At 36.1% G+C, this 25698-nt stretch overlaps 1 protein-coding gene across 16 annotated transcripts in view; it reads left to right on the forward strand.

Moving 5' to 3' along the window:
• CDIN1 (CDAN1 interacting nuclease 1) overlaps positions 1–25698 on the forward strand; it is a 232727-nt gene that overhangs the window by 36183 nt on the left and 170846 nt on the right. For 14 of the 16 annotated variants that reach the window (XR_012022674.1, XR_012022676.1, XR_012022673.1 and 11 more), the window contains 3 exons: positions 16207–16252; positions 17142–17206; positions 24741–24801. Coding sequence is in view for 9 of the 16 variants with exons in the window: in XM_072808852.1 (XP_072664953.1) it covers positions 16207–16252; positions 17142–17206; positions 24741–24801 (172 nt within the window). In the remaining 7 variants the exon portion in view is untranslated. The remainder of the gene's footprint in view (positions 1–16206; positions 16253–17141; positions 17207–24740; positions 24802–25698) is intronic. The other 2 variants (XM_072808861.1, XM_072808858.1) reach the window with 2 other exon arrangements.

The following is a 25698-nucleotide window of genomic DNA, read 5'->3' on the forward strand; positions in this document are numbered from 1 at the left end:
GTTCAAGTGTTTTTTTTTTTTTTTTTTTTTGGTGTTGTTTTGTTTTGTTTTGTTTTTCTTCAAGAGCTTTTAATAGAATTGCTTTGGTCTAAGAATTCATGATAGACTAAATGAAATCCTTCAGTCTGCTGGATTTAGTAAGACCATAAATTACACTTATGGTAAATGTATCTTTCTTTTTCCCTTTTCATTTGACACAATTCATTGAAATGATGACTACCCATAAGTGGTTAGAATTTTATATGTGGGAAACTTGAGGAAAAAAACTTTGAAAATAAGGTGTTTGTTACTTTCTTCATAGCATCACCTATGTTTGATTCTTTTCAATGTGCTTATGCTTAAAAATAGATTTCAGTATATTACCTGATGTGTGTATCTTAGAACTGAAAGGGTTTTTATTCAGGTGGATTTTTCAGCATTTTTACTGTCACTTGTAGGGCAAAGCTGGGCATGATCCAGTTTTCCTTAGGGGAATGCAGTAGGCTTGTGGGATGGATGGGGACAAGTGGACATGCCTATAGATGTCCTCTCTCCCTTTACCTGGTTTAGAACAAGATGGGAGCAAACAGAGTAGGTGTTGTGAAGTAGAGAGAGGCACCTGTAGGGACCTCCATCATGGGGAGCAGGACCCAACAGCCAGGCTGGGCCAGGGATGAGACTTAAGTCCCTGTCAAGAGCAAATTCTCAAATAACCATAATACTAGAGAGGTTTGAAAAGTCAAGATTCCCATTACACACACACACACACACACACACACACACACACACAAAACAAAAAATCTGGGAAGCTCAGCAGTCTGTGGGCTGAGTCTGAAGAAATGAGCCAAGATAATGGCAAATTGGACTTAACCTTATCAAGTGCTGGGATGCTTGGCTGAAGGTACTTAGATTCTTCCTCCTTGATGTTAATTTGGGTCTGGAAGTTGTGGGTAGACCCCAGGATGAGGTCATGTAGCTCTAGAAGGAACCAGGTACAGCAAGCACGTCCCCAGGTGGGTGCTGTCTTGAGTTACCTTAGCATTTGTGTCAGAGAAGGCAGTCTTTCTGGTTTCCTCTGATCTGGGAAGGGAGTTCCTCCTTCCTCTGGAGGTCATTTTTGTGCCTGAAAAGAGAATTTAGGCTTCTTATATCAAAATCAGGCTTTTCTAAATATTGAGGCGCATAATTCTTTGGCACTGCTCAAGCATTGGGCACATTGAGATTTGAGAAGAATCTTATACAATATAAGTGGCAATTCTGTAGGATAAGGGATATTTGCTATAGTTTGATTGGTTGGTATATTTTGGAACATACATGAAGCCCAGTCACATTTTTAGGATATTATATACATATCAAGAAAAAAGTATGTTTCCCCCTCTGAATTTTTATTTCTTATGTAAATAAGATTAAAACCATAAGAAAATAAATCACCTGTAACTTTAAACTCGTACACATTTTTTACAATTATGTCTTCTTTTATAGACCTTAAACATATGCTTACTTAAAGCTTAATTATAAACATAGTGTTAATATAGCTTTACATGTAATTTTTTTCATTTCAAATTATAGCTAAAGATATATTCATTTAAAGCCACTAGTTGCACATTAACTTTACTGGGTGATGAATTCGTATCTGCTGAATTGAACTTTATGGAGAAAAGGTGGAAGCTTGTGGTGTAGGATCCTTTTTATTGTTGTTGAAACTAGGTTGTTTTGCAACTAAGAATTATATGATGTTAGTCCACTGGTTCTTGAAAGTAATTTTATTTCTTGGATGCCATATTAAGAACATAGGGTTTGAGGCCAAAGTAGCTATGTTCACATGCTGGTTTCATTGATTTGGTTAAGATACTTTACCCCTGCCCCTCAGTTTCTTAAATACTACTATTTCTGTTATTTTAGTGTTGATAATTAAATAATACAGAGCATGATACCTACAAAGCTCTTCACTCTCATTGTATCTTTGTCATCATCCATCATCACCTGATCACCAAGATAGTAGGTATTTGTTGAGCATCTGCGCTTTATTAGACTGATGGAGTTCAACAGAAATGGGGAAAAGTTACAAAATAGGATATTATAGCAGAAGTTAGTGTATAAGAAGCGTAATTGTGTTGTGCATAGTCATAGTAACTGAACTCCATCATCTCTGTTCGTCTTCTAGTTTCTGTGAAGACACACAGAGAAGTAGGGAAGGCATTTACAGCCATTTAAAATTGGCTTTATTGGAGTGAATGACATTAAGTGCTGAGATTAACTGCCAGAAGGATTTGATCGTGAATTAAGAATAAAAGGTTTGTGGTTAAGAGTTAAAATTTTGTGTTTAATAAGAGAAGAGCTTAATGCATCTTAAGGCATTCCATTTGTTGTTTTAATATTCTCAGCATTTATTATTAAAGTGAAGTGGTTGTAGACTAATTATAGTCCATATCATCATGATGATGATGTTTTTAGAGAAGTCTGAAAATCTACATTTTTTTTTTTCAAACTAATGCAGTAGGGAAAATACAGCATCTAAAGCTTCAGATAGTTTGCTTGACCTCATAAGATCACTAGTGAGGCTATGTAAAAGCACTAAGTTCTAAGGAAGTTACTTTTTTGCAAATTCCTGCATTTCTTTGTTAAATTCTTAAAAGCATCAGTTCGGTAACTAGAGGTTGAGAGTAGGGGATAAAAAACAAGGAAAGAGCATGAAATTGTGAATACTATTATATTAATATAACTGAAAATGTGTTTAGGAAGAAAGTGGTAAAGATGATAGGGTGATTTTTATAAATCAAAACAATTATAAAGTGAATGTAGCCAATCATTTTTACTAATTTTATATAAGGTCTCTGTGACCTACTAAATTAAGAAGGATTGGGAGTACAGAACACATACTCCTGTACAGAAAAAGAATAAAAAAATGTTTAAATGGTTTTAAACAATAGTCTAAACTTTTTTACTCTGTGGAAAGGTTACAGAAGCAATTATGTTTATTAAATACAGACTAGTAGCTTTATGGTCAAAGGATTAGATGAGCCTCAAGATGTTCATTCATTCATTTTATTTTTAAGATAAATGCTTGAGAAAGCAAAATGAATTTATTTGGTTATGATAAGTAGCTCTTTTAAGAAAACGATTTGAAGAGGATCAGAATCCGTATTCTTTTTAGCAGTGTACATGATGAGGAAAAGTTAGCATTAGTATTTGGTGTTGCTTTAGGTCTGAGGCTTTTGCAGAAGAAAAGCCAAAAGTGATATGGCGGTATAGAAAGATAACCATTATTGGCTAGTGGTAACAGTGATCTCATCCCATTCATGATAATAATATCATAGATTACTTACTGAATTGTGCTGAGGGTGGTTTTTCAGAGAAGTCATTTTTGTCACTGTAATACAAATTGATATTATTGTTTTTTTGGTATCTCATTTTGTATTTTGAACCCTTTTGACAAATTCCCTTGTGAAACCAAACTGATTTTAAGAATTACCTTTATTTCCCACGACATCAGCCACCATGATAAAAATCTTAAGAGCCAAACCAATCGTTCAATTTGAAGTTCCTAAAAAGAAGTGGGGCCCTTTTAGTTCTTCAGGGCCTGCTTGTCTCTTCCTGGGATAATTTAATTCAAGCAAGAGATCTCCTAAAAATACAAAAACCCAAACCAAAAAAACAAAAAAACCCAAGAACAACCAATAAAACCCCTCTTTTGCCACTTGAATAATTGTTAGGTTGAATATTGTTATATATGCATATATTTTTACATGTAAAAATATATTTTGTTAAAAATCAACTTTTCAGATTAAGATTCTGGTGGCTCTTTTATTAAACATCTGTCTTCAGTTAGTATATAAAAAAAATAAGGTAATTTGGGGGAGACTGGGATTTCAACAGTAAAATAGTTGTGTTAGACCCGAGAGGTGATTATTTAACCTCTACTGGGGGACGTGGTACCTTATAATCACAGGTAAATGAAAGGAGTTAATTATTTTCCTTCATGTTCTCACCCTGTGGTCTGATTACTTTAAATGCTTAGAAGTCTTAATAAACAGTTTAATCACTCTAGTTACTGACCTAGAGTACACCTGTTATGTTAGGCCCACAAAGAAATGTCCAGTGTCAACATGATTACAAGTCATTATTATTAGGACTAAGGCACAGTTTTTTGATGAACTATACTTAAATGCTTTAGGGCTATAAGCAGAGAGAAATTTTAAAGTTGTAGAATTGATAAAAATCCTAGAACTTTTAAGATGAAAATGCTTTCTAAAGTCATAAATCTATGTACAGATGGGGAAACTAAGACTTAGAAATATTAAGTGATTTTCACAACTAGACTTTAAGCATTTCCAGAATAACAGCAATTGTTCCTATTGGTGCTCCCTTGACAGTACAGCTTTCAATGGTCTCCATTTTTTAGAAAATAATTGTGGAACACATGAAGATGTCTACCAGAAATGTCTAAGAGAAAACTAATATTCTGAAGGACTGAAAAATGGTCCTAAATCAGGGAAAATTACACATTACCTGGAGAAACCATCACTTTTCATATTGTAGGGTCACATTTAAAATTTTGCATTTGTACTAGAAACAAAGAACTGTCATAGAGGGAAAAATCATAATGTTGATTTCCCATTCATCACATCATTTGGTGGTAAGAAGTGTGAACTTTGTGGATTTGGGATCTCCTGGGCATATAACATGTGTTCTAGCATGTTTTACTTTTTTATTTGTATTTATGGTTTAGCCTATGCACATGGGTCATAGATACATTATGATTACTGAAATAACAAAAATATGTGGTATTCCCATCTGTTAAAATGACTTCAATACGCTATTACTCCATTACGTATCGCTTGTAGCACAACTTATTTTTTCCTTGATTTATCTGTAACTGATGAAAAATAACACTTTCTGTAACATTGAGTAAATCATTTCATCTCTATTACCTTTACTTTTATTGCTTCTAAAATGAGAGGGTTAGGTTAGAAATCCTATGATATCTCATCTCTTGAGATACTCCTTTCACTAAAATAACTTGATTTAATAGTGATAATATGTTCTGCAGGAGTATCCTGAGTCCACTTATTACTCTAAAGAGTAAAAGTTCTCCCACATAGAATAAAGAAGAACAGTCTAGACTCTGGAAAGAATATGGTAATTTATAGTGATATGGTAAGATTAGGCTGTAAACTGTTTCAGGATTTGAAGGTGGGAAAGAGTGTGAGAGGCTAGAAAGAAGGGGCCTAAAGAGTGCTTTGCTGAAGAGTTTAAACTTCATTGTATAGATAGTTGACACCTCCTGGGATTTTCAGGCCCAATGGGTAATGTAATTAGATGTGTATTTTAGAAGTGTTGTTGGTAAATTGGAGGTTGGATTAAAGGTTGTAAAGCCCTGTAGCAAGGGAAGCGAATCAGGAAGCTATTTAGCAGTTGAGGGGAGTAGGGACAGATGTGAACAACTTTCAATGATAGAATCAACAAGACTTGGTGACTTGTTAGATATTTCAGGGGTGAGGGAAAGGAAAGAATCTAGAGTGATCCAGAGATTTCTAGCTCAAGTGTTTGTGTTTATAGTAATAATTGATTTAAAGGAGGTTGGATCTGAAATTCATTTCTGGGAAGGGAGTGGTGGTAAATTTAACTTTAAGGTACTTGTAGCCAAATAAGTGAAAAGTCCCATAAGGAGCTAAAAACTTGGGACTGATTCTGAGTAGAGATGGAGGCTGGAAATAATATATTTGGGAGTTTTGGAAGTAGTTACTGGGAGCAGAGCAGGGTGTGGCTTTACTTGCATGAGCATGTGAGGTGCAAAGAGAAGAAGGTTGAAGAGATGTCCCTACAAAACTGCAGGGAGGAAGATATGCAGCCAGTGGAAGAGAGAAAGAGAGATGGCTAACAGGGTAGGAGTAAAAGTTATTAGAAATTAGTGCCCTGGAATTCATGGGAGGAAAGATTTTAAGAAAAGGTGGATAGTAGGTGCAAAATGTTGCCATCAGGTCAACTAGGACAAAAACATATCTTTGGGATATAGTGGCCTTTGTTTCAGTTAAGGAATGAGGGCAGAAGTGATATTGCTGTGGGTTGGAGGCTGAATAGAATTTATAGAAACAAAGGGTTTCTGGATAAAGACCCTAGGTCATGAAGAGAATCAGTGATGGACAGTAGTTTGAAAGGTAGGCAGGTTTTGGCTTACGAAGATGGGAAATAATGCTGGCTTGGAAGTAAATGAAGAAAGTGATGAAAGATATACTAGCTAATACTCTTCTGTAGAATTGGGAATAAGTTGAATTTTAACCAACAAGGGAAAGATTGTAAATATCTACATACAGGCTATTGTTATTCATCTATCATTATCTGTTTTCTCTCTCTCTGTCTCTCTACCTCTCTCTCACTCTCTACAATCGTAATAAAATTACCACAAAGTTAATTTGAGCATTTATAATGTAGTTGAATCTGATTTATTAAATAAGGGAAAAATCAGAAGAAATCATTGTAGGAAGAATTGATAAACACCTCTTAGAAATGTATCTATTATTTATATGTTGTGTTGAACTTACTGGGATTGCTTTAGGGAAAAATGACCAGACATTTGGTTTAGCACAAGAAATTGAGTGTTTGTCAGCCAGGCTTCTTATTTGTCTGATTTATGTTATGACTCATTCTAAAAAGTTAATATCTAGATTTAATTAGAAAGGAAAGAAGTCTAGATACTTAAAGACTCTAACTCAGAATATTTAGAATAGGGCAGACTTAGAACAGAAAAGCCTTAAAGATCAGTTTATCCAACTCCTCTTCGAGTCTTCCTTCTTGAATCTTTCATTTCTTTTCTTTTTAAATTTTGTTAGCTATAATATCCAGTTTGCTAGAATCTCCTAAAATAAAATCAGTTCCCTTTTCTTTTCTCCCTAATATCTAATTTGTGCAAAAATTTCTTACAGCTGTTTATATCACCACTATGATTGCTCACTTTTATGTATTTTTGTTATTGCCATCATAATTTCTTCTTTCAGAAATGCATTTTTTAATTTCTGAAAATAGGGACATTTAGGGGACTTTTTAATCATTAGACTCTAGTTTAATTACCCTTGCATGAGATATAGTCAAGTCCTGAACAGAACCTTTGACAACTTTATAGGGCTAGGAGACAAGATTGAAAGATCACAGGCCACCAAAGGTAGGTGTTCATGTAAATGTCCCAGGCTTTGAGATAGGACCCTAAAGGGCCATAGCTTAGGAGTAAATGTGAACTGAAAGTAAAATGGCTTTACATGTCAGCTTGAGGTTCACTTCATTGGTCCCCAGAATTGATACCTGAAATTGAAGTAAGCTGATTCTAGACTTATATTGCTCCTAAAATCACATCAGAATTATCTCTGGAGAAAGATAACATCATTTGAGTCTTCAAATTATTTATAAAGCAGTTTTTCAAGTAAAATGACATCTGGTGAGATATACTCAGTCACATAAGTAGACATGAAAACATGAATGAGAGCTAGTAGAAACTGTAGAAATAGACTTAAAGAGTCTCTACTTACTGGAATACTAACAGAATTTTAAGAAATGTACTTCATTCAAGAAGTTAAAAAAGAAAATTGTAGCATGTTATAGGGAACTTAATTGGAAAATAATCAAATAGAAAATCTACAAGTGGAAAATATAAAAACTGAATTTGGATGGATTCAGCAGTAAATTAGACCCCATTGAAGAGAGAATTAGTAAACTGGAAGATACAACAGAAGAAAATACTTAGAATATAACAGAATAGCAAAGAATAACAAAAAGGTGGAACATATGAAGAGAGAGTAAGAGATGGAGGAAGTAGTAAGGGGGGGGGACTCAATACACTTATTTGATGTTTCAGGAGGAGAGAGAGTGCTAAAGCAGTGTTTAAAGAAATAATGATAAAGAGTATTCCCAAAATGATGAGTGATATCCAGCCACATATTTAAGAAGTCCAACAGATTCTAAGCAGGAGTTTACTAAATACTATAGTTAAACATCCTAAAAACAAAAGTTAAAAAAAAATCAAACCATGTAGAGAAATATGACAATATTAGCATTAAAAGAACCAAAATTTGACATTACCTACACATTGGTACAGATGCATTTATTAAAAGAAAGTTATTCCAGATGCAAGAGTGGAGAAAGAAGGAATGAAGGGCAGTGATACGGTACATGTGTTGGTATATCTGAATGAACAGACACTGTAAAATAATAGCAGTGTCTTGTGATTTTTAAGATGTATGCAGAATTAAAACAGTGCCCATAATATCTTGTTTTAGGAATAGAGAATTGTAGATAGTGTTGTGAAGTTTCTATATTTTCCAGGCAGCAGTTAATCACTAATTAATAAATTTTGATTGAGGTGCTTGGGTGGCTCAGTTGGTTAAGAATCTGCCTTTGGCTCAGGGTCATGATCACAGGGTCCTGGAATTGAACCTCCAGTCAGGCTCCCTGCTCAGTGGGGAGTCTGCTTCTCCCTCTGCCTCTCCTCCTTGCTTCTGCTCTCTCTCTCTCTCTCAAATAAATAAAATATTTTTTTAAATTGCTGGAAAAAAGAAATCTTGATCATTTGAGGAGGCATGTAATTATGTATGATAATCATTAAAAGAATAGCATAACTTGTAAAGAATGTACCACTTCCAAATTGCCAATGTTCAAATAATGAAGAATAAGTATTAAAACAACTAAAACCAAGGCAAGAAAGGAGACAGGGAATGTGTAGTGGGTAAGACAGCATTTAGTAAGATGATTGATTTAATCCTAAAAATATCAGTAATTACATTAAATGTACATTGTTTAGCTACAATCATCAAAACAATATAGTATCTGTGTAAAGATAAATATATCGATCAGTGGAACAGATTATAAAGTCCCAAAATGGACGACGTTCAGATATTTGGTTTTCTCAAAGGCAACAGTGATAATAGGGTGGGCACATGGTATGTGGTCAATTAGATATTTGTATGAAAATTAAAAAAAAAAAAAACTGCAGCTTCTCCTATCAATATACAGATTTAATCCAAGATAAATCATAGGCCTCAATGTAAGAGCTGACACTATTAAGCTTCTAAGAGAAAATCTATGAAAATATCTTCATAACTGTAGATGGGCAAAGATTTCTTAAAAGAGACACACAGAAAGTGTGAGTAATCAGTAATTGCTGGGTGGCTCAGTGGTTGAGCATCTGCCTTCAGCTTGGGGCATGATCTTGGGGTCCAGGATCGAGTCCCGTATAAGGCTCCCTGGAGAAGCAAGGGAGCAAGCGAGCATGCTTTTCCCTCTGCCTGTGTCTCTGCCTCTCTCTCTGTGTTTCTCATGAATGAATGAATGAATGAATGAATGAATAAATAAATAAATAAATAAATAAATAAATAAATAAATAATCTTTAAAAAGAAAGTGTAAGTAATCAAAATAAAGAATAGATAAATTGGATTTCATCAAAATGAAAAGCTTCTGCACTTCAAAACATACGTGAAGAAAATGAAAAGACAAGCTACAGACTAAGGACTAAGCTCGGTGACCAGGATGGTCACCAGTGGGGACTCTCCTTTAGAGTTGGTAGGAGTTTAAAATTGTTACAAACACATTGAATAATTGTTTGACAGTATCTACTGATGCCAGAGATGTGCATGTCAGATGACCCAAAATTTCACTCCTATATTTCTACTCATTAGAAATGTGTGCACTTGTGCACCAAAAGGTATGCAAGATTGTTCACTGCAGCATTAGTTTCATTAGCAAAAAACTAAAAACACTTCCCATGTCCATCAACAATAAAATAGATAAATGTGGTATATACTTAAACAATAGAATACACTGCAGAACAGCGAAAAAGATTTAACTGCACTTAAATTAACATGGATGACTTTCATGGACATGTCCCATGATAGTGGCCAGATACAAAAGAGAATGCTGTGTGGTTCCATTCATGCAAAGTTTACACACAGGCAAAGCACACCCACACAACTTAGTGATCCTTATTTGGGTGGTAAAACTATAAAGAAAAGTAAGAAAGGGATTAACATAAACATCAGGTTCATTTGTGAGAGGAAAAGTTTGGTGATCAAATAGCGTGCTATTGGGGGTGCCAGCAGTCTTCTATTTGTTCACCTAATGGCTTTATATGGTTTTGGTTTTTGTATATTCATTGGCTATACCTTTGTTCTCTATTTTTTTCCTTATAGTGTCTTATTCCCAATAAAAATAGTTTAAAAAGAGTAAGATGATGTAATGGCGTAGATCATTGTTAACACCTTATGTAATGAACGTATGTTTAAAAAAAAGTATGTTACAAAAAAAAGTATGTTAAAAACAAAATTTTTAAAATGTTTATGTGTGTATAGATACACACACACGTACACACGGTGGACACAGAGTAAAAAACACAGGAAGCATATATGCCAGAATGCTAACAATGGATATCTCTTCATTTTACACAGAATATATACTGTTTTATAACTAGGAAACACTCTTCATTAAATATTATTTAATAAAATTAACACCTGTAGAGGGTGTTGTCTTCTATAGAGAAGACTAGATTATTTATACTGTGTTATTCAGGGAAGGATTTAAAGCTGCTTTATGTGCAGTAAATAGCATTTTAAGCTAAAGCATATATGTAGTTACATAGAGGATCTTCAGGCAATGCTGTGGTTATTAACAACATATACCTTAGCTGCAGCAGGAACAATGGAAATTACCCAACAATTTTTTAATCCTAGACTGTTTCTTGAAATTCCTTTATCTTTCCACTCAAGGAAGAGCAGCATTTTTATATAGCTAGTTAAAGGAAAACCGCAATTTGTTTTTTAAAAAAAGTAGACTATTGTCTAAGGCCGTGGAATTTGGTTGAAATATCCATGGCTTCAATTTTCTATTAAAAACGCAAGAGTGCCTACCTTGAAGGGTTGTCTGGAGCATAGTGTGATACCATATTAATACTCAAGCAGGGTTATCAGTACATGTGATTTGTAGAACTGATTTCTGGGAAATGTGGGTAAGGCAGATTAGCACTGAGATGAAGAGTCTGGGCTTGGGAATTGAACCTGGATTTTAATTCCCCACTCTACAAATAAGCAGTTGTATTATCTAACTTCCCTTCCTTCATTTCCATGTCTTTAAAATAAGGAAGATAATAGTACCTACCTCAAAGGGCTGTTGTGGGGGTAAAACAAAAGTGCCCAGTATAGTGTCTAGCACAAAGTAAATATCCATTTAAATTTTAGCTCTTGGTGTAGAGTTGTTTTATAGTTGACTTCAGATTACCAGCAAGGTTAGTTAAGAGTCTGGGACAGTAACCACTCTTTTTTCATACATATAACAACTACAGCCTTTCTAAATTTTCTTTTTGATAATTGATTATTGCTAAGCTTGATGGTGCCATACATACAGTCATTTGTGGGAATATTCGCCATGGTTGGGCATGAATTATAGACTGCCACCTTGATATGAAGTTAAAAATTGGGAAGAGAGGAAACGGGGGTGGGTAGAATGCATACATATTTCTCTATTTCTTGAATTTAACTATTTTTCTCCTCTTGTCTGCCCCCTCCCCTGCCTTTAGTATTAGAGCTTCAGTAATCTCTCTCCAGATTCTTTGCATTTTGCATTATGTTTTCCTGAGGGGGGAAGAAGTTAGTGGTATTTTTTCTGGTACCAAGTCTTGCTGTCTCATTGCATTTCATCTTGATTTTAGTGTGTGTGGGGGGCTCTCCATTTCAGATTTGTGTGTAGGTGTGTAGGAAAGTGGGAGCTAGCGAGGGTAGATGCATTGCTATCATAGGAGATCTTCCTTGACGAGTACTCTGAATCACTAACCGTGTAGAGCCAATGTTCCATTGTGTTCTTTCACAGACTTAGGGAGGTTTTACCTTGTAACCGTGAGGTCTCCAAGTATGTTGCTTCATAGGAGGACCTGGCTTCATCTCCCTTTAATTGTTTTACTACTTTCTGAGTCCAGAAATAATATCTCTTTTGCTCAGAGAATTTTGAGCTCAGTAAAGTGTAGACATTTAAGCTTCCCAGATTCTCTACCAAAAGGTGCTCGGAAAGTCAGTAATGATATTTACTTTCTTACGGTCTTTTTTCAGAAGTTGTGTACTTGAGAAGAGGAAGAACGTAAAATGTGTGATATCTTCTTCCTTAAGATTCTATTTAAAAACATTTTTTTAAGATAGATTTTTACTAATTTTTATTTTTTTAATGATTTTATTTATTTATTCATGGGAGACAGAGAGAGGCAGAGAGAGAGGCAGAGGGAGAAGAAGCAAGCTCCATGCAAGGAGCCTGATGTGGGACTTGATCCTGGGACTCTGAGGTCACACCCTGAGCCAAAGGCAGATGCTCAACCACTGAGCCACCCAGGCATCCCAAGATTCTATTTTTTTTTTTTTTTTTTAAATCTCCACCTGGGAACATAAGGACTGCCTCCTTATATGAAAGTTATGTGGCAACTAAGACTGTGCCGAACTCTGTTTGCTCTTAGTCTCTGTAGCACTCAGGAGACCCTCTGGTGTTCGTTTTCTGTAATATCCTTCAAGTTATTGAGATCTTAGCTGGATGGATTTGGGGACATGTTGAGTTAAATATTGAATGAGGAACTGGTATATCCCCTTTCATACACCTGGCATTTGAAGAGCCCTGGATGCAATATAAAATGAGAGTAAATAGTACCCCATCAATATTTAAAATCTATATGGAAAAATCCCCCCTCACCCTAATTGATGATCTCACAGCAATTTAGTGACAAAATGATAGTCAGAGGAACAATTTTAAGGAAGCCAAATATATAGCTGCCACCTAAGAAGAGAATTATAAAGTACAGAAATGGACAATCCTTTCCAAGTATTGCATCCCATACCCATGTCATCATGATAGAGTATGTTTTCTCAGCCTCCCTCTATCATGTCTCCTATATCCAGGACACATAGAAACCTGAGTGGGTTTATTTCTTCTTTTTGAAGATTAAAAAAAAAAGGGAAGCACATATGATTACTCAGGAGAAGTATGGAGCATAGCGGTTCAATTCATGGTTGGTTGAGCAGCTCAACAATGCTCTCAAGGCCCGAGCTCTTTCCATCTTCTGTGTTGCCATCCTCTTTGTGTTGGCTCTGACCTCATTCTTGTTTGCCCACTGCTACAATATGACTACTGCTGCTCTGTGTAGCCACTAACATGACTTGGGCAAGGTTTTACATAGCCATTCTGGGAGTCTACTGGCTTGCTCTTCTTTTCTCAGAAAGCTGCAGGGTGAGGTGCTTCACCTGGGAGAGTAGTATGGGAAAAAAAGACAAAAGTGATCTTTTAAGAGGTTTTAATAATATATCTTGGGCATTTGTTCAAAATAAGTGACCATAATTTTGAACATGTAAATCTAAAACACGTATATGCTAAGCGACACATATAGGCTCCAAAGCCAATGCAGTCTTGAAATATGTGAGGATTTAGAGTGTGATTTGTTTCACTAGATTCCTAAAGAATACATTGGTACTTGACAGTGTTGTAATTTTTGCTTTTTCAGTTGCACATACATGTTGAAAGTCTCCTCTAAGTTGGTTACTTAGTTTTTTTTTTCTTTATTTTTATTTTGAGGGCTTATTTCCCCCTACCCATGACCTCAGGACATTATAGATGCTTAGAGAATACTGCCGACTGATTGACTGTGGTGTTCAAAACAGACTTTATGGTTATGCAGTATCTTTTTCTCCCCTCTGGCTATAAACCATATTCCTTGCGAACCTGGTAATTGTTGAATTTATACCAAAACTTATGCACTCTTAGCTAGTCAAATCAAACGCTGGGAGGGGGAAGAGCAGACATGGTAAGCTCTTCACTGCTGTACACTTGAAGATTGTGATTGCTCTAGTCTTCACTTGCCTCTTTCCATTTGGAATATCTTCTCAGAATTAATACTTCAGAGGAGAGTAACAAATGATATACACTGGAGTCAGTGTCTTGGTTACACTAATACTTTACTGCTCTTTAAGGTGTGAGTCTTATTAACATTATTCTGTAAGCTCAGCACATAAAGGAACACATAGCTTGGTTGGCAAGTAACCTAGCAGAGGACATTCAGCTCTCTACAGCTTCATCTAGTCAACCAAACCCAAAGTATTTTATACCCAGGTCTGTCTGTCCTTTTTACTATGCTAAGTATGTCATTTGTTCTCTCTTTCTCTCTCTCTTTTTTAAAGATTGTTTATTTGAGAGAGAGAGAGCACAAGCAGGGGGAGCAGCAGAGGGAGAGGGAGAAGCAGGCCCCCACTGAGCAGGGGGCCCGACAGGAGCTGGATCCCAGGTCCCTAAAATCATGACCTGAGCTGAAGGCAGATGTTTAACCAACCAAGCCACGCAGGTGCCCCTCATTGGCTCTCTTTATATCTAGGTCAGTTTTATCTCCTCCTGGAATCTTCTCTTTAACTCCATTGGCCATTGAGAAAATGGGTTACTCCATAGGCTCTGTCCACAGTTTCCACTGAATTGAATTCTAAGCAGTTGAAAGACCATTTCCTAGCTAAAGACATTGTCTCATCCTCCATTTTTACAGTTTCCTCAATTCCTAACCAGCTTCTCACTATGAAACTGTTTATTCCTGGACTTACTTCCCCAGCTATCTCTTACTTTTCCCATTCTGGGCCTCCACGCTTACGCTTTTGTTTTATTCACAGTTTTGTTCCCTCTTCAGTAGTCATTGGTCCCCAACTTGCCCATTACAAGCATATTTATTTCCATCATATTTTCTGACACTTAGAGACTGATGTTTTGCCTATCATCAAATGGCTAACCTAAATATATTTTGCTGTACAATGAGGAGAGGGTCTATTTATTGCACATAAATATATAACATATTGACTTATTCAGTAGTTTATAAAGATCTGGGCTTAATCTTGCCACTCTTTTTTTTTCAGAAGCTGGTTGTCAGAAAACGCTACTGGGTTATATCATTTCTTATGAAGTTCAGGCAAGCCAGGAATAATAGGAAGATTTTTACATGTAAAATTGGCTCTTTCAAAGGTGGTTTCTATTTTTAAAGGGAAACTGAAAAAAAATAGACTATAACAAGTTTATAATTTTTTATTCAGTTTTAGTGCATTTGAGTTATTGAAGCAGTTCTTTAGTAATGATTGGTTTTCCTTGCTGAACATTTACAGTGTTTGTGTTTTTTTTAACCTATTTTTTTGTAGTCTGATGAGAATGGAAAGGGGTTCGAGGCCAAACCTTTGACAGTGTGCAGAAGATGACAACATTGTGGCAGCGAGTAAAGAAATATGGTGTCATTGTTTGTATTTCACACTCTCCAAATTACCTGTGATGAGCTTAAGAGGTTTCATTCACGCATAGAAAAATCTTAATTATTCCTAGTGCTTTGGTGTACCATAAAAGTTGAATTATTAATGCTGTAATTTGTTCAGATAGCATTTAGTAGGAAAATATATCAGAAATAATTAATTGTTCTTGAGATGTGTGATAAGGTAGATATATCTACAGAGGGCAATCAAAAAGAGTAGCAGTAGGATATTGATTGCTTTTTAGAGAAAAAAAAAATTCCAGTTGTGAGAGGAAAAGTCCCACTTGGGAAGAGTGTTTTCCAGGTTGCTTCCCTGCCAGGTGTTTGACATTGCATGGAGTCTTAGATGAATAAGGCTCATGGCAGTCTTTGGGAATGACACACTCCCAGGACCTCGGCTTTCTACTGCGAAAGCTTCCATTTTCAAAGCCCGTTGGTGTCAGTAGGAATGTCCCAGTGGTCTCTTGGTTATACTTCTAGTGAAGACCAAAGTTTTTTACACCTGACTCTGTGCTCGCTGCAGATGATACCTGTCCACCAACAAAGTAAATTTAGACTGTTGCCAGAAAGTGAACCGCATGTCCTCCACTGTTTATAGGGTTTGACTCTTATCATTTATAAAGGGAAATAAACCTTACTTCCTTTTGATCTGTTTTAACATAACTGTGCACTACAGACATGATTTAGAATCATTCTAAAGTTACAAAATGTCCAAATCGTATGAGCATTTGCTCTAAGACCATCCATATTTTCCCCCTTCCCTTTCTCTGTCTCCTTGACCTAGCAGCAGGAAGCCTTTGTTTGAGGTGTTCATCTGGAACAACTTTTCCACACTTGTTTTCATGTTCTGTTAGATTACAGGGCAGCAGGCCTACCTTTGAAGCTCCTTTCTCTTTTGTTTCTTTGCCGTGCACTCCAGTAATTAACTTTGTCCTTCTTTTATTTGTTCCAGTCAATCGCAGGCCACTCTGCTGAGCATCTTCTCCCAGGAGTACCAGGTTAGAAGTTTTCTCCTTTGTGAGGGTTGACAGGTGCCTAATTGAATGATGAATGTCCCTTTATTTCTTTGTAATTGAACTGCCAGCTCTCTGATTGGGTTGGAGGATGTTCTCCTTTCCACATCAAGCACCGCCTGCGTCTCAGTGGAGGCCTGCCAAGCCTACCCATCCATCTGTCTAATAACATCTAGCCTTTGCTTATTTGGTGGACCTGTAATAAATTATGCTAAACCATTATTATTCTGACAATAATAATTTCCCTGTGTTGCGTCGTTCCATGTGCTAAATGTTTGCTGACTTGCACTGTCAGTGCTGCTTTCCATTGCTGACAGAGATGATGATAAATGACCATTGCTGGAGTGGCAGAAGGCAAGAGAGGCAGAAAATGGAGTCATTTATCATGAGATGACAGGTGTCAGTCAAGTGGCAAGTCTCTATGGAATTACTTTTTGTAGTTTTCAAATAAGTTGTTTTTAAGCAATGTTCTTCCTGGTTAAAAATGGCAATTGGGTTGTAAAACTAGAGTGCAGAGGACTTAGATGGAATTGAATCGAGGGAAAATTAATACAAAGGTTGAAAGAGGGAACAAGTTTTCCTTTGCCCTCTGCAACCCTAAGCAAACTTATTTAGATTCAATTGCTACGACCCTGTTGGCTTTTAAACATACACTGTACCTTGTGCAGTCTGAAGACATCTCTGCCATGCAGTAGAGATTGAAATGCATGGATTCATTGAATAGAAGGAAAAAAGACCTATCACCCACCTAAATCCCCAAACTCTTTTATTCACCTTGCCCAGTGTGCTAGATATTGGGATAAAGAAATATGTCATTCTGTTCTTGAACCTGATGTGTGACATAACATAAAGATCTTTTTTTGTTTTGTTTCAGAAACATATTAAAAGAACACATGCCAAACATCATACTTCAGAAGCGATTGAAACTTATTATCAGAGGTATGACCTGCCTGCCCCACTAGAGGGTATCATAGTACCTATTAATTGTAATAATAATTATGAATAAATTAGGTCACTAAATTAGTTGTCTATGGTAACATTTCAAGGCATTGTGATACAAGTCTTGCTTAAGACTCCAGGTATATTTTTGAATGATTTCTCAAATGGTATATTTAAAGAATATGGTGAAACTGTCTTGATTGTTTGTGTGTGCATACCATGTAAGAAATCTTCATAGTAATTATGAAATCTCAGTTGGCTACTCTAAACTTACTGTAAGTGGATATCTTGTGGAGATGCATGTTAATACACACATGTATCTACATATATGTGTGAAAGTTCTCAAGCCCAATTTTATTTCTTATTTATATCAACAAGTTGAAAAATGCGTTAGAAAACAAAATTGAAGTTTGGCTCACTTCTATGTTGCATCATAGATATTGGGTTTGCCATTTTTGAAATGAGGGGAAAAAAACATGTCAAGTAAGGACATACGGAGATATATAATAATAGACAACTGTCACATTTTAAATGGGGTTTTGTATTTAAAAAAAAGTCTGGGTATAAATCAACAACATAATGTCCAGGAGATTTTTTGACTTCAGCTTAATTTACTATAAATAGTTTTCAACCTCTGTTCTAAAACAGAATTTTAAAATGGCTCTTTTAAAAAAATTCTAAACATGTTATTGTCTTTGGTACAATATTCAATGACTGAATAATTTATAACTGTAAATGGTAATGGCTTGCATTAAAATTGTTGGTTGGTTTCTTAAATATTTCAAGGATATATTGGAAAGGAAAACTGTCTGAAATATGCTCTTAAATTATTACACCTAAGATTGACACATCGTTTCTGTGATGAGAGTGACACCACCGATTTTAGATGAATGATTTTTATGCACAAAAATTTTATGAATGAAATGAGTACCTAGAATAAATATTGGTATCATGTTTCTGTAAAGTCATTTTTTAAGAATTGAGAAGCATTTATTGAAAAGAAAAGTTATTGAAGTTAGCTTTTTAAGAAAGTATACACTGTACCATGTATGGTAAGAGATCTCTTCAGCATCTGTTACAGGTATACATACCACATTTGCCCACTTTTGTGTCTAGGACACAAAACAAGTTTAACAAGTCTTTGTAGACTTTAAACAAGTCTTTGTAGAATTTGAATTGATTTTTTTCAAGAATTATAATCTCAGTGACATCAACATTTAAATTAAAGTTATAACTTAAATCATGTGTGAAAAATGAGGAATGGCTCACAGGGTGTTAGGAAGTCAGCAACACTTTGGAACTCAGGCCCTCCAAAGAAAGACTGAAAAGCTACTTACCCATCAAAAAGTACATTTTTGTTTGTAAAAACTATTGTGTTAGCCCATCATATAAAAGTTTGGTTCTTTGTCCAGTTTTTAAAGCCTTGGTAATGTAAGCAATAGAAAATAGAGCATTTCTTAGAAATCTGGAGATCCACTTATAGGCAGGCTGTCAGGCTGCCCTCTGACAGTCATTTTCATTGTTTAAATGCCATTTTAATGAGATGATTTCTAAGATCTCTAAGTATGGCTTTTTAAAATCTAGTTTCATTTAAAAGTATATTTAATAAAGTATGAACATACTTTATTGGATTATCTGAGTAGGTCAAGCCCGAAATAAAATTCTTTCCTATAAATCTGGTTACTTAATGATGAACATTTGAGTGAGCAATAATGAGAATATAGAATATATACAAATATATTTATTTATTATTATTATTTTTTAAGATTTTATTTATTTATTCATGAGAGGCACAGAGGGAGAGACACAGGGCAGAGGGAGAAGCAGGCTCCATGCAGGGAGCCCGATGTGGGACTCGATCCTAGAACTCCAGGATCACACCCTGGGCCGAAGGTGGCGCTAAACTGCTGAGCCACCTGGGCTTCCCACAAATATATTTATGAATTTATTTAAACGTGAAAATCTCAGTTGTTTCAAGGAGTCACAACATTCCAAGCAAAAATGTGAAGTTAGGCTGTAATGGACAGACTAAAGAGAAAGCAGCCTCACCAGTTTCTTCCTTTACCACCCTGCTCCCTGGCTTTCTGCCCTGCCCTCTGTGCTTGGAGATGGGCCATATTGTTAACTTTCAGATGGATTGACCACACAGCCTCTTGTAAATGAGCCAGTTAAATGTCCCTGTATTCTCTAAGGTAAATTGGCCTTAAGAGAGTTTTGTTTTCCAGCTGATAATAATAAAGGCAAATTGTATTATATCAAAACATATTTAAAAGCAATTTGACAATGTTAATACTTTAATTCTTTTTCTTTTATAAAAGTAATACTTGAGTAATCTAGAAATTAATACACTTGTGATGGTGTAGAAAGGAATGAATGATTGTGGCAGCTAGAGATAACCACGGGGGTGTTTTTCATTCTGGTCTTTTGTCAATCCATTTTTATATAGATGAGGTCATACTATATATACCATTGTGAATTCTGAATTTTATATTTGGAAAAAAAATGTGTATGACATAATACTACTTTGTAGAAAGCTTTTTGTGAACATTTTATTGATTGGATTACTTCATCACATGGAAAGTACCATAATTTACTGAATTATAACTCTGTTGAACATATTGTTTCCAATGCTGTAATATAAAAATAGTATTGTGGTAAACATTTTGGTACATAAGTATTTGCATTCTGGATTAGTTTTTTAAGATTTCTGTAAATGTGTAATTACTGGTGCAAATAATGAGCGTTTAAGGATTTTATTATATGTTGCCAAATTACTGTCTAGAAAGGTGGTAACGGTTTCCCCCTAGCACTGTCTAAGAATTCCTGTGTGTCTGCATTCTTGCTAGTGTTGATATGATCCTAATTCAGAATTCAAAGTCTGTATTTATAGACCATATAGTACATATTGTGATTCCATCGTGCTTAAATGAAAGTTCAAAATATCCAAATATCAGCTGAAAATGCTTTCTCAAGCTTTTGAATTATTGAGGAAATTTCCTCAGTTCTTCGTACTGTGTACGTACTGATACAGCTTGAGTGTTCATTTTGAAAACAGCTCTATTCTTTCTCCTTGCATTAATTACATTTTACTTCCATAAAGGAGACATACTTGGTAAAATTTACTTAGGTCCATCCAGACTATTGCACATGGGCATGTATGCACACACACAGACATGTTCACAAGTGGTCAGATTTTTAAATCCCCATCAATAGCAAAGCTTAGAAATGTTGACTCCCATCTTTCCCTTCTTCCAACACACACTGTTTGAGGGCCAGCTTTATTAGCTTTATAGAATCAGATCAATTGAACTTCATTCACATGTTCACATGGGAAAAAGGCCAGCTCAAATATGTTATTGACATTACATGACAAAAGTAGTTTCTGAAAATTTGTACCACTCTTTTGTTTAATTAGCACAATTTACTTTGCATTCACTGTGTCCCATCTACCATGCTAGGAATCAAGTATATGAATGTGAATAAGACATGATACCTATCCTCAGCTGCTCTGTTTTAGTGGGAAAACAGCTACATACATGGGGATCGGCTCCAAAAATTTTAAAGGTAGAATCAACAAAGGTAGTATTCACCTATAGGCTTAGCATAGAATTTTGGTAGGTTTTTGAAGTTCTACCGTTATAATTATTATGAAAATAATAAAGATCAAATAACTTTGCCTTTAGTATTTTAAATCAGGGGCACCTGGGTAGCTCAGTCATTTGTGCATCTGCCTTCCGCTCAGGTCATGATCCCAGGGTCCTGGGTTGGAGGCCCCTATGCAAGGCTCCCTGCTCAGCGAGGAGTTGTCTTCTCCTTCTGCTCCTCCCCTCCCACCACGGCCAGCCCCCCACCCCCTCCATACTCTCTCAAGTGCAAGCTCGCTCTCTCTCTCAAATAAATAAATAAAACCTTTTTAAAAATCTTTTAAATTAACACATACTATTTTTAATCTTAGATGCTAATGAATCTTTCACACTCAAGAAAACATAAGATGGACCTTCTATGAAGACCTTTTGAGGATGGTTTACCCACAAGATAAACACTTCTTAGTCCTCTTATGGCAAAGCTAGAAGATGACACATAGCTTCTGTCCAAAGTAGTTTTAATTTATCAATAGATATTAGAAGATGGACCAGGTCACCTTAATGTAGTGTTCATAATCACATCCTTTTATCTCACTTAAAATTCAGACCTTTGCTAAGGATCTGTTGGATGTAGGGTCAGCATACATTTGTGTAGATCCCTCCCACGGAGCTTCCAGTCTAAATGAGAGAGAAACAAATCATTGTAAATGTATGGAAAGTCTGCACAACAAGTTTGCACATTTTTTGAGGATGCAGAGAAGGGTAGCATTAGGAATTTCCAGTTGTGTCCTTACTGAATGTTTTTTGTCATTAGTATGCCCCTTTGATTGCATAGCTAAAAATTTGAATAAACCTGATCAGTCGCTTGTATAGAAGACAAATTTCCCAGAAAGGAAAACTACTACTTCAAATTAATTTTCACTTAATTTCTTTGCCCTAGCACTCCTGAAGTGTTACAGAATATAGTTAGGAAATAAATTGGAGAATAAATATATTCAGAAGCAGGTCTACCCTTCAGCGTTGGAAGGCACCTTAGTAGACCTTGGGAGGTAGGGTTCCATTTCAGAGCTTTACCGTCACCAGCTAAGAGAGCGTAGATGGGTTTCATCAGTACCCTGGGGTTTTGTTTCTTGGCAACTAGGCAGCTTTTAACAAGTAATTAGGAATTCCCACTATATTGGGTATGAACATATTTCTATATAGGTATAGTAGGTTATGGTTAGACCATCTCCTGTTACTTTAAACTTCATAGAGGCTCTCCATTGGTTCATGGTTAATGCAACATTTCCATGAAACCATGTCATTTTGAATCCAAATGACAGTTCTCTGGCATAGGCAGTGGCTGTCAAAGCTCTACTCTGGTCACACTAGAGCCTTTCCTGGTTCTCACACACCCCAAACCCCAGGCCCATTCCTGATATTTGTGCTTACTGTCCTCTTGCTGGGAATGTTCTTCCTCCCATGCTCATCACTTTCCTTCTTACAAGTCTCTACCCACGTGTCACTTTCTTAGGGTTGGGCTTTCTGACTACCTCATCTAAGTTTACACTTTATGGTAGCATATATATATCATTATATTATGTATGTCTCTGTGTTTTCATTGTTTGTCTCTCCACTAGAATATGACATCAGGAACCATGGAAGGTTTGTTCCCTCCTGCCTCTTTAGAACCTGGAATAGGCTCAGTATAAGTTAGCTCAAAAATATTTGGGGATCCCTGGGTGGCACAGCAGTTTGGCGCCTGCCTTTGGCCCAGGGCGCGATCCTGGAGACCCAGGATCGAGTCCCACATCGGGCTCCCGGTGCATGGAGCCTGCTTCTCCCTCTGCCTGTGTCTCTGCCTCTGTCTCTCTCTCTCTCTCTGTGTGACTATCATAAATAAATAAATAAATAAATAAATAAATAAATAAATAAATAAATAAAATTTTTAAAAAATATTTGTGTGATAAATGAACATTGAGTCGAAAGTTGTAAAGATATTGTAAAGATACCCTAATATCAATATAGGTTTAACTCATCTTACCCAAAGTCTGAACCCTTAACAGATGAGCATGTTTGGTGGCTGTGAGCACAGGATTAGTTGGTTAGACTTGACCGAAACGATTGGCTGTTTATTGAGCAGCCTTAGCCATGCAGTGGAATTGTTTTGAGTTGATGTGAGATTCTAAGCTAAGCTGTTTCCCAGGGACCTTTCTCTAAACCACACTTGCCCTTTTCTCCTGAAAGTGCTTATTTCTCGATTAGATTCCTAAACAGTTTTTTTAGGAAAGTCCCTGATATATGGAAAATGAACTTATTAGAATTACTTTGAGGTTATAATGATCCTGAGACTTCCTACCTTGAATAATTTACTTTTATTCTACTTTGTTTGTAGAAAAATCATATATCTTCATAAATATACTTACGAAATAATATAATTTAGTATCTGCTTGTGGTAGTTCTATGGAAGACCTCACCTGTTGACTTTGATTTTTACTATCAAACAGGTATTGTTAATTTATTCACTCAAACAGCATGCTCTAGAGTAAACGTCCATGTTGAATTCTCTTGTCCAGTGTGGCTCTTAAAAGTTTTTTTTTTTTTTTTTTTTTAATTAAAAGTTTTTAAATCAGGGACGCCTGGGTGGCTCAGCAGTTGAGTGTCTGCCTTCGACTCAGGGCCTGATCCCCGGATCCAGGATCAAGTCCTGTGTTGGGCTTCCTGTGGGGAGCCTGCTTCTCCCTCTGCCTAGGTCTCTGCCTCTATCTCTGTGTATCTCTCATGAATCAATCAATCAATCAATCTTAGAAAAAAAATTTTTAAAGTCATGAAATCAGTAATTTATTTAAAAATACATATGTGTATAATGTAATCACCTATTGTAAGCCGAGAGCTGTTTTAGGCATAATAAATTGAATAAAATACCTCTACCTCTACCATCATCATCAGGCATTCAGCCCTGCACTGGGGAATGGGTTTAAGGTGGAGAGTAACTAGGCAGACACAGTACGCTGCTGTGTTAAGTGATGGAGAGAGTTACATGGTGGTCATCAATTGTACCTTGGGGCACCTCACGTTCCCCAGGCTTGTGGTGGTTTGAGAAAAGTTAGGTGTCAGCTGAATCATGAGTTCTCCAGGTAAAAGTCGGAGTGCAGAACAGTGACTACAGATAAGACTGGCTGAGGACAGTAGTTGGGAACCAGATTATGTAGAAATTGATAAACAATATTAAGTGGTTATAATTGAATCGTGAGATTTAATGTGGAGCTATAAAGTGTTTCCAGGAGAATGGCACATTAAAATTTTTACTGAAAAATAAAAATCACTCTGGCTTCCATGTCTGGGATGGATTTGGGGAGGTTTTTTTGGTTTGGTGTTTTTTTTTGTTTGTTTTTGTTTTTTTTTTTTTTAGCTGGTTAGGCAACGAGGAGGGATGGAGGTTATGATGGAAATGCAGGGCAGGTAAGATGATGGCTTGTGTTGCCTGACAAGGTGTGTTGGCCCACCGATGACAAGTCTGTCCCATTTGTTTCTTAATAAGATGTCAACCAGTGTTGTGAAACAGAAGTAAATAGGTGAGATGAATGCATGGATGCTTTTTTTTCAAACCATAAGAGTAAACTGATTTCCTCTCCATAAAGTGCTTTGTGGTACAGATAAAGCTGGGTGATAGGGCTAGTTCTTTTCAAAATCCCTTCCGTCTTCACTTTACATGTTAGAAGACGAAAGCAAGGGAGACCGACTTGCTCACAGCTTGTGCCCCCAACTTCAGTTAGTAAGTTGCCAGTGGGTTTGAGGTAAGTTGTTTTTGTTTGCCTTTTCCCTTCAATGCTTTCCTATGACAGTAGCATACTTTAACTAGAGTTGAGCATGGCATTTGCCCAGGAGAAATGTGTACACACATGGGATACTGACAAGTCTATGCTGGCCTTTTCTTGTCACTGCATTACCACTTGGCTTTGTCTGTCTAGGTACCTGAATGGAGTGGGGAGAAATGGAACTGCCCCAGTGCTCCTGGAGCTGGCCAATGAGGTAATGTTACTGTTATTATTTTATTTAAACCTGCATAAAACCTACAGGGCCTGTCTAGAGTAACTCTGCTTGGAATTATAATTAACCTTAAAGAAAGAGATTTTGAGGTACATTAGACATTTAAATTGCTCCCTGGTCTCTTTGTAGTTTTAATAATTGGACAAAGAACTTCATATATTAATAAATCAGTTAACATAATTAGTCTGCTCCTTTTAAGGCAAATGTGTAAACAGCTTCTTGGTTTCTTATTTTGTGGGAAATTTCAACCAAGCAGCTCAGGACATGCTCATCTTTGGATGTGTTGTCTTAATTTAGTGTGAGAAATACCTGTGTTAAGAGATATATGCCGAGAAAATCTATGCTATTATAACAATGAATAGAGAAATTGTATACTTAGAAATGTAATGTTTACTTGATTTATCTTTTTGTCCAAACTTTTATTATGATAAAAGATGCATGCCTCGTAGAAAAGTCTCTTTATATCAAGAAGCATACTGTTCTTAGAAACACCAAGTATAAAGTGATTTATTGAACTTATTTGTTAACTCTGCTCTGCTTCTGTTCGGGGATACAAATAATAGTCTTACATTTAAAAAAGGAAACCCTAAAGATTTTCCATGAATGAAGGAGCTGTAAAAAGTTCATAATAGTGGCAGAGAGCATACTGAAAAATAAAATATTTAATTCCTAAACTTTGAAATATTTATCCACTGTAATAAGAACAATACAATATTTAGTCTAACTTGGAACTGCTTATGCAAACCTCGCAGGGATGGAATGCAATGTACACTGTTTTTGTGTTGCATTATAATGGAAAACATAGAAACAAGGCAGAAAATGTGTGTTTGCATTAAAGATGACTCAGTACTGTGAGCATTAAGTGTGGTAGCAGCAAAT

Source organism: Canis lupus, chromosome 32 (assembly GCF_048164855.1).
Source record: "Canis lupus baileyi chromosome 32, mCanLup2.hap1, whole genome shotgun sequence".
NCBI lineage: Eukaryota > Metazoa > Chordata > Mammalia > Carnivora > Canidae > Canis > Canis lupus.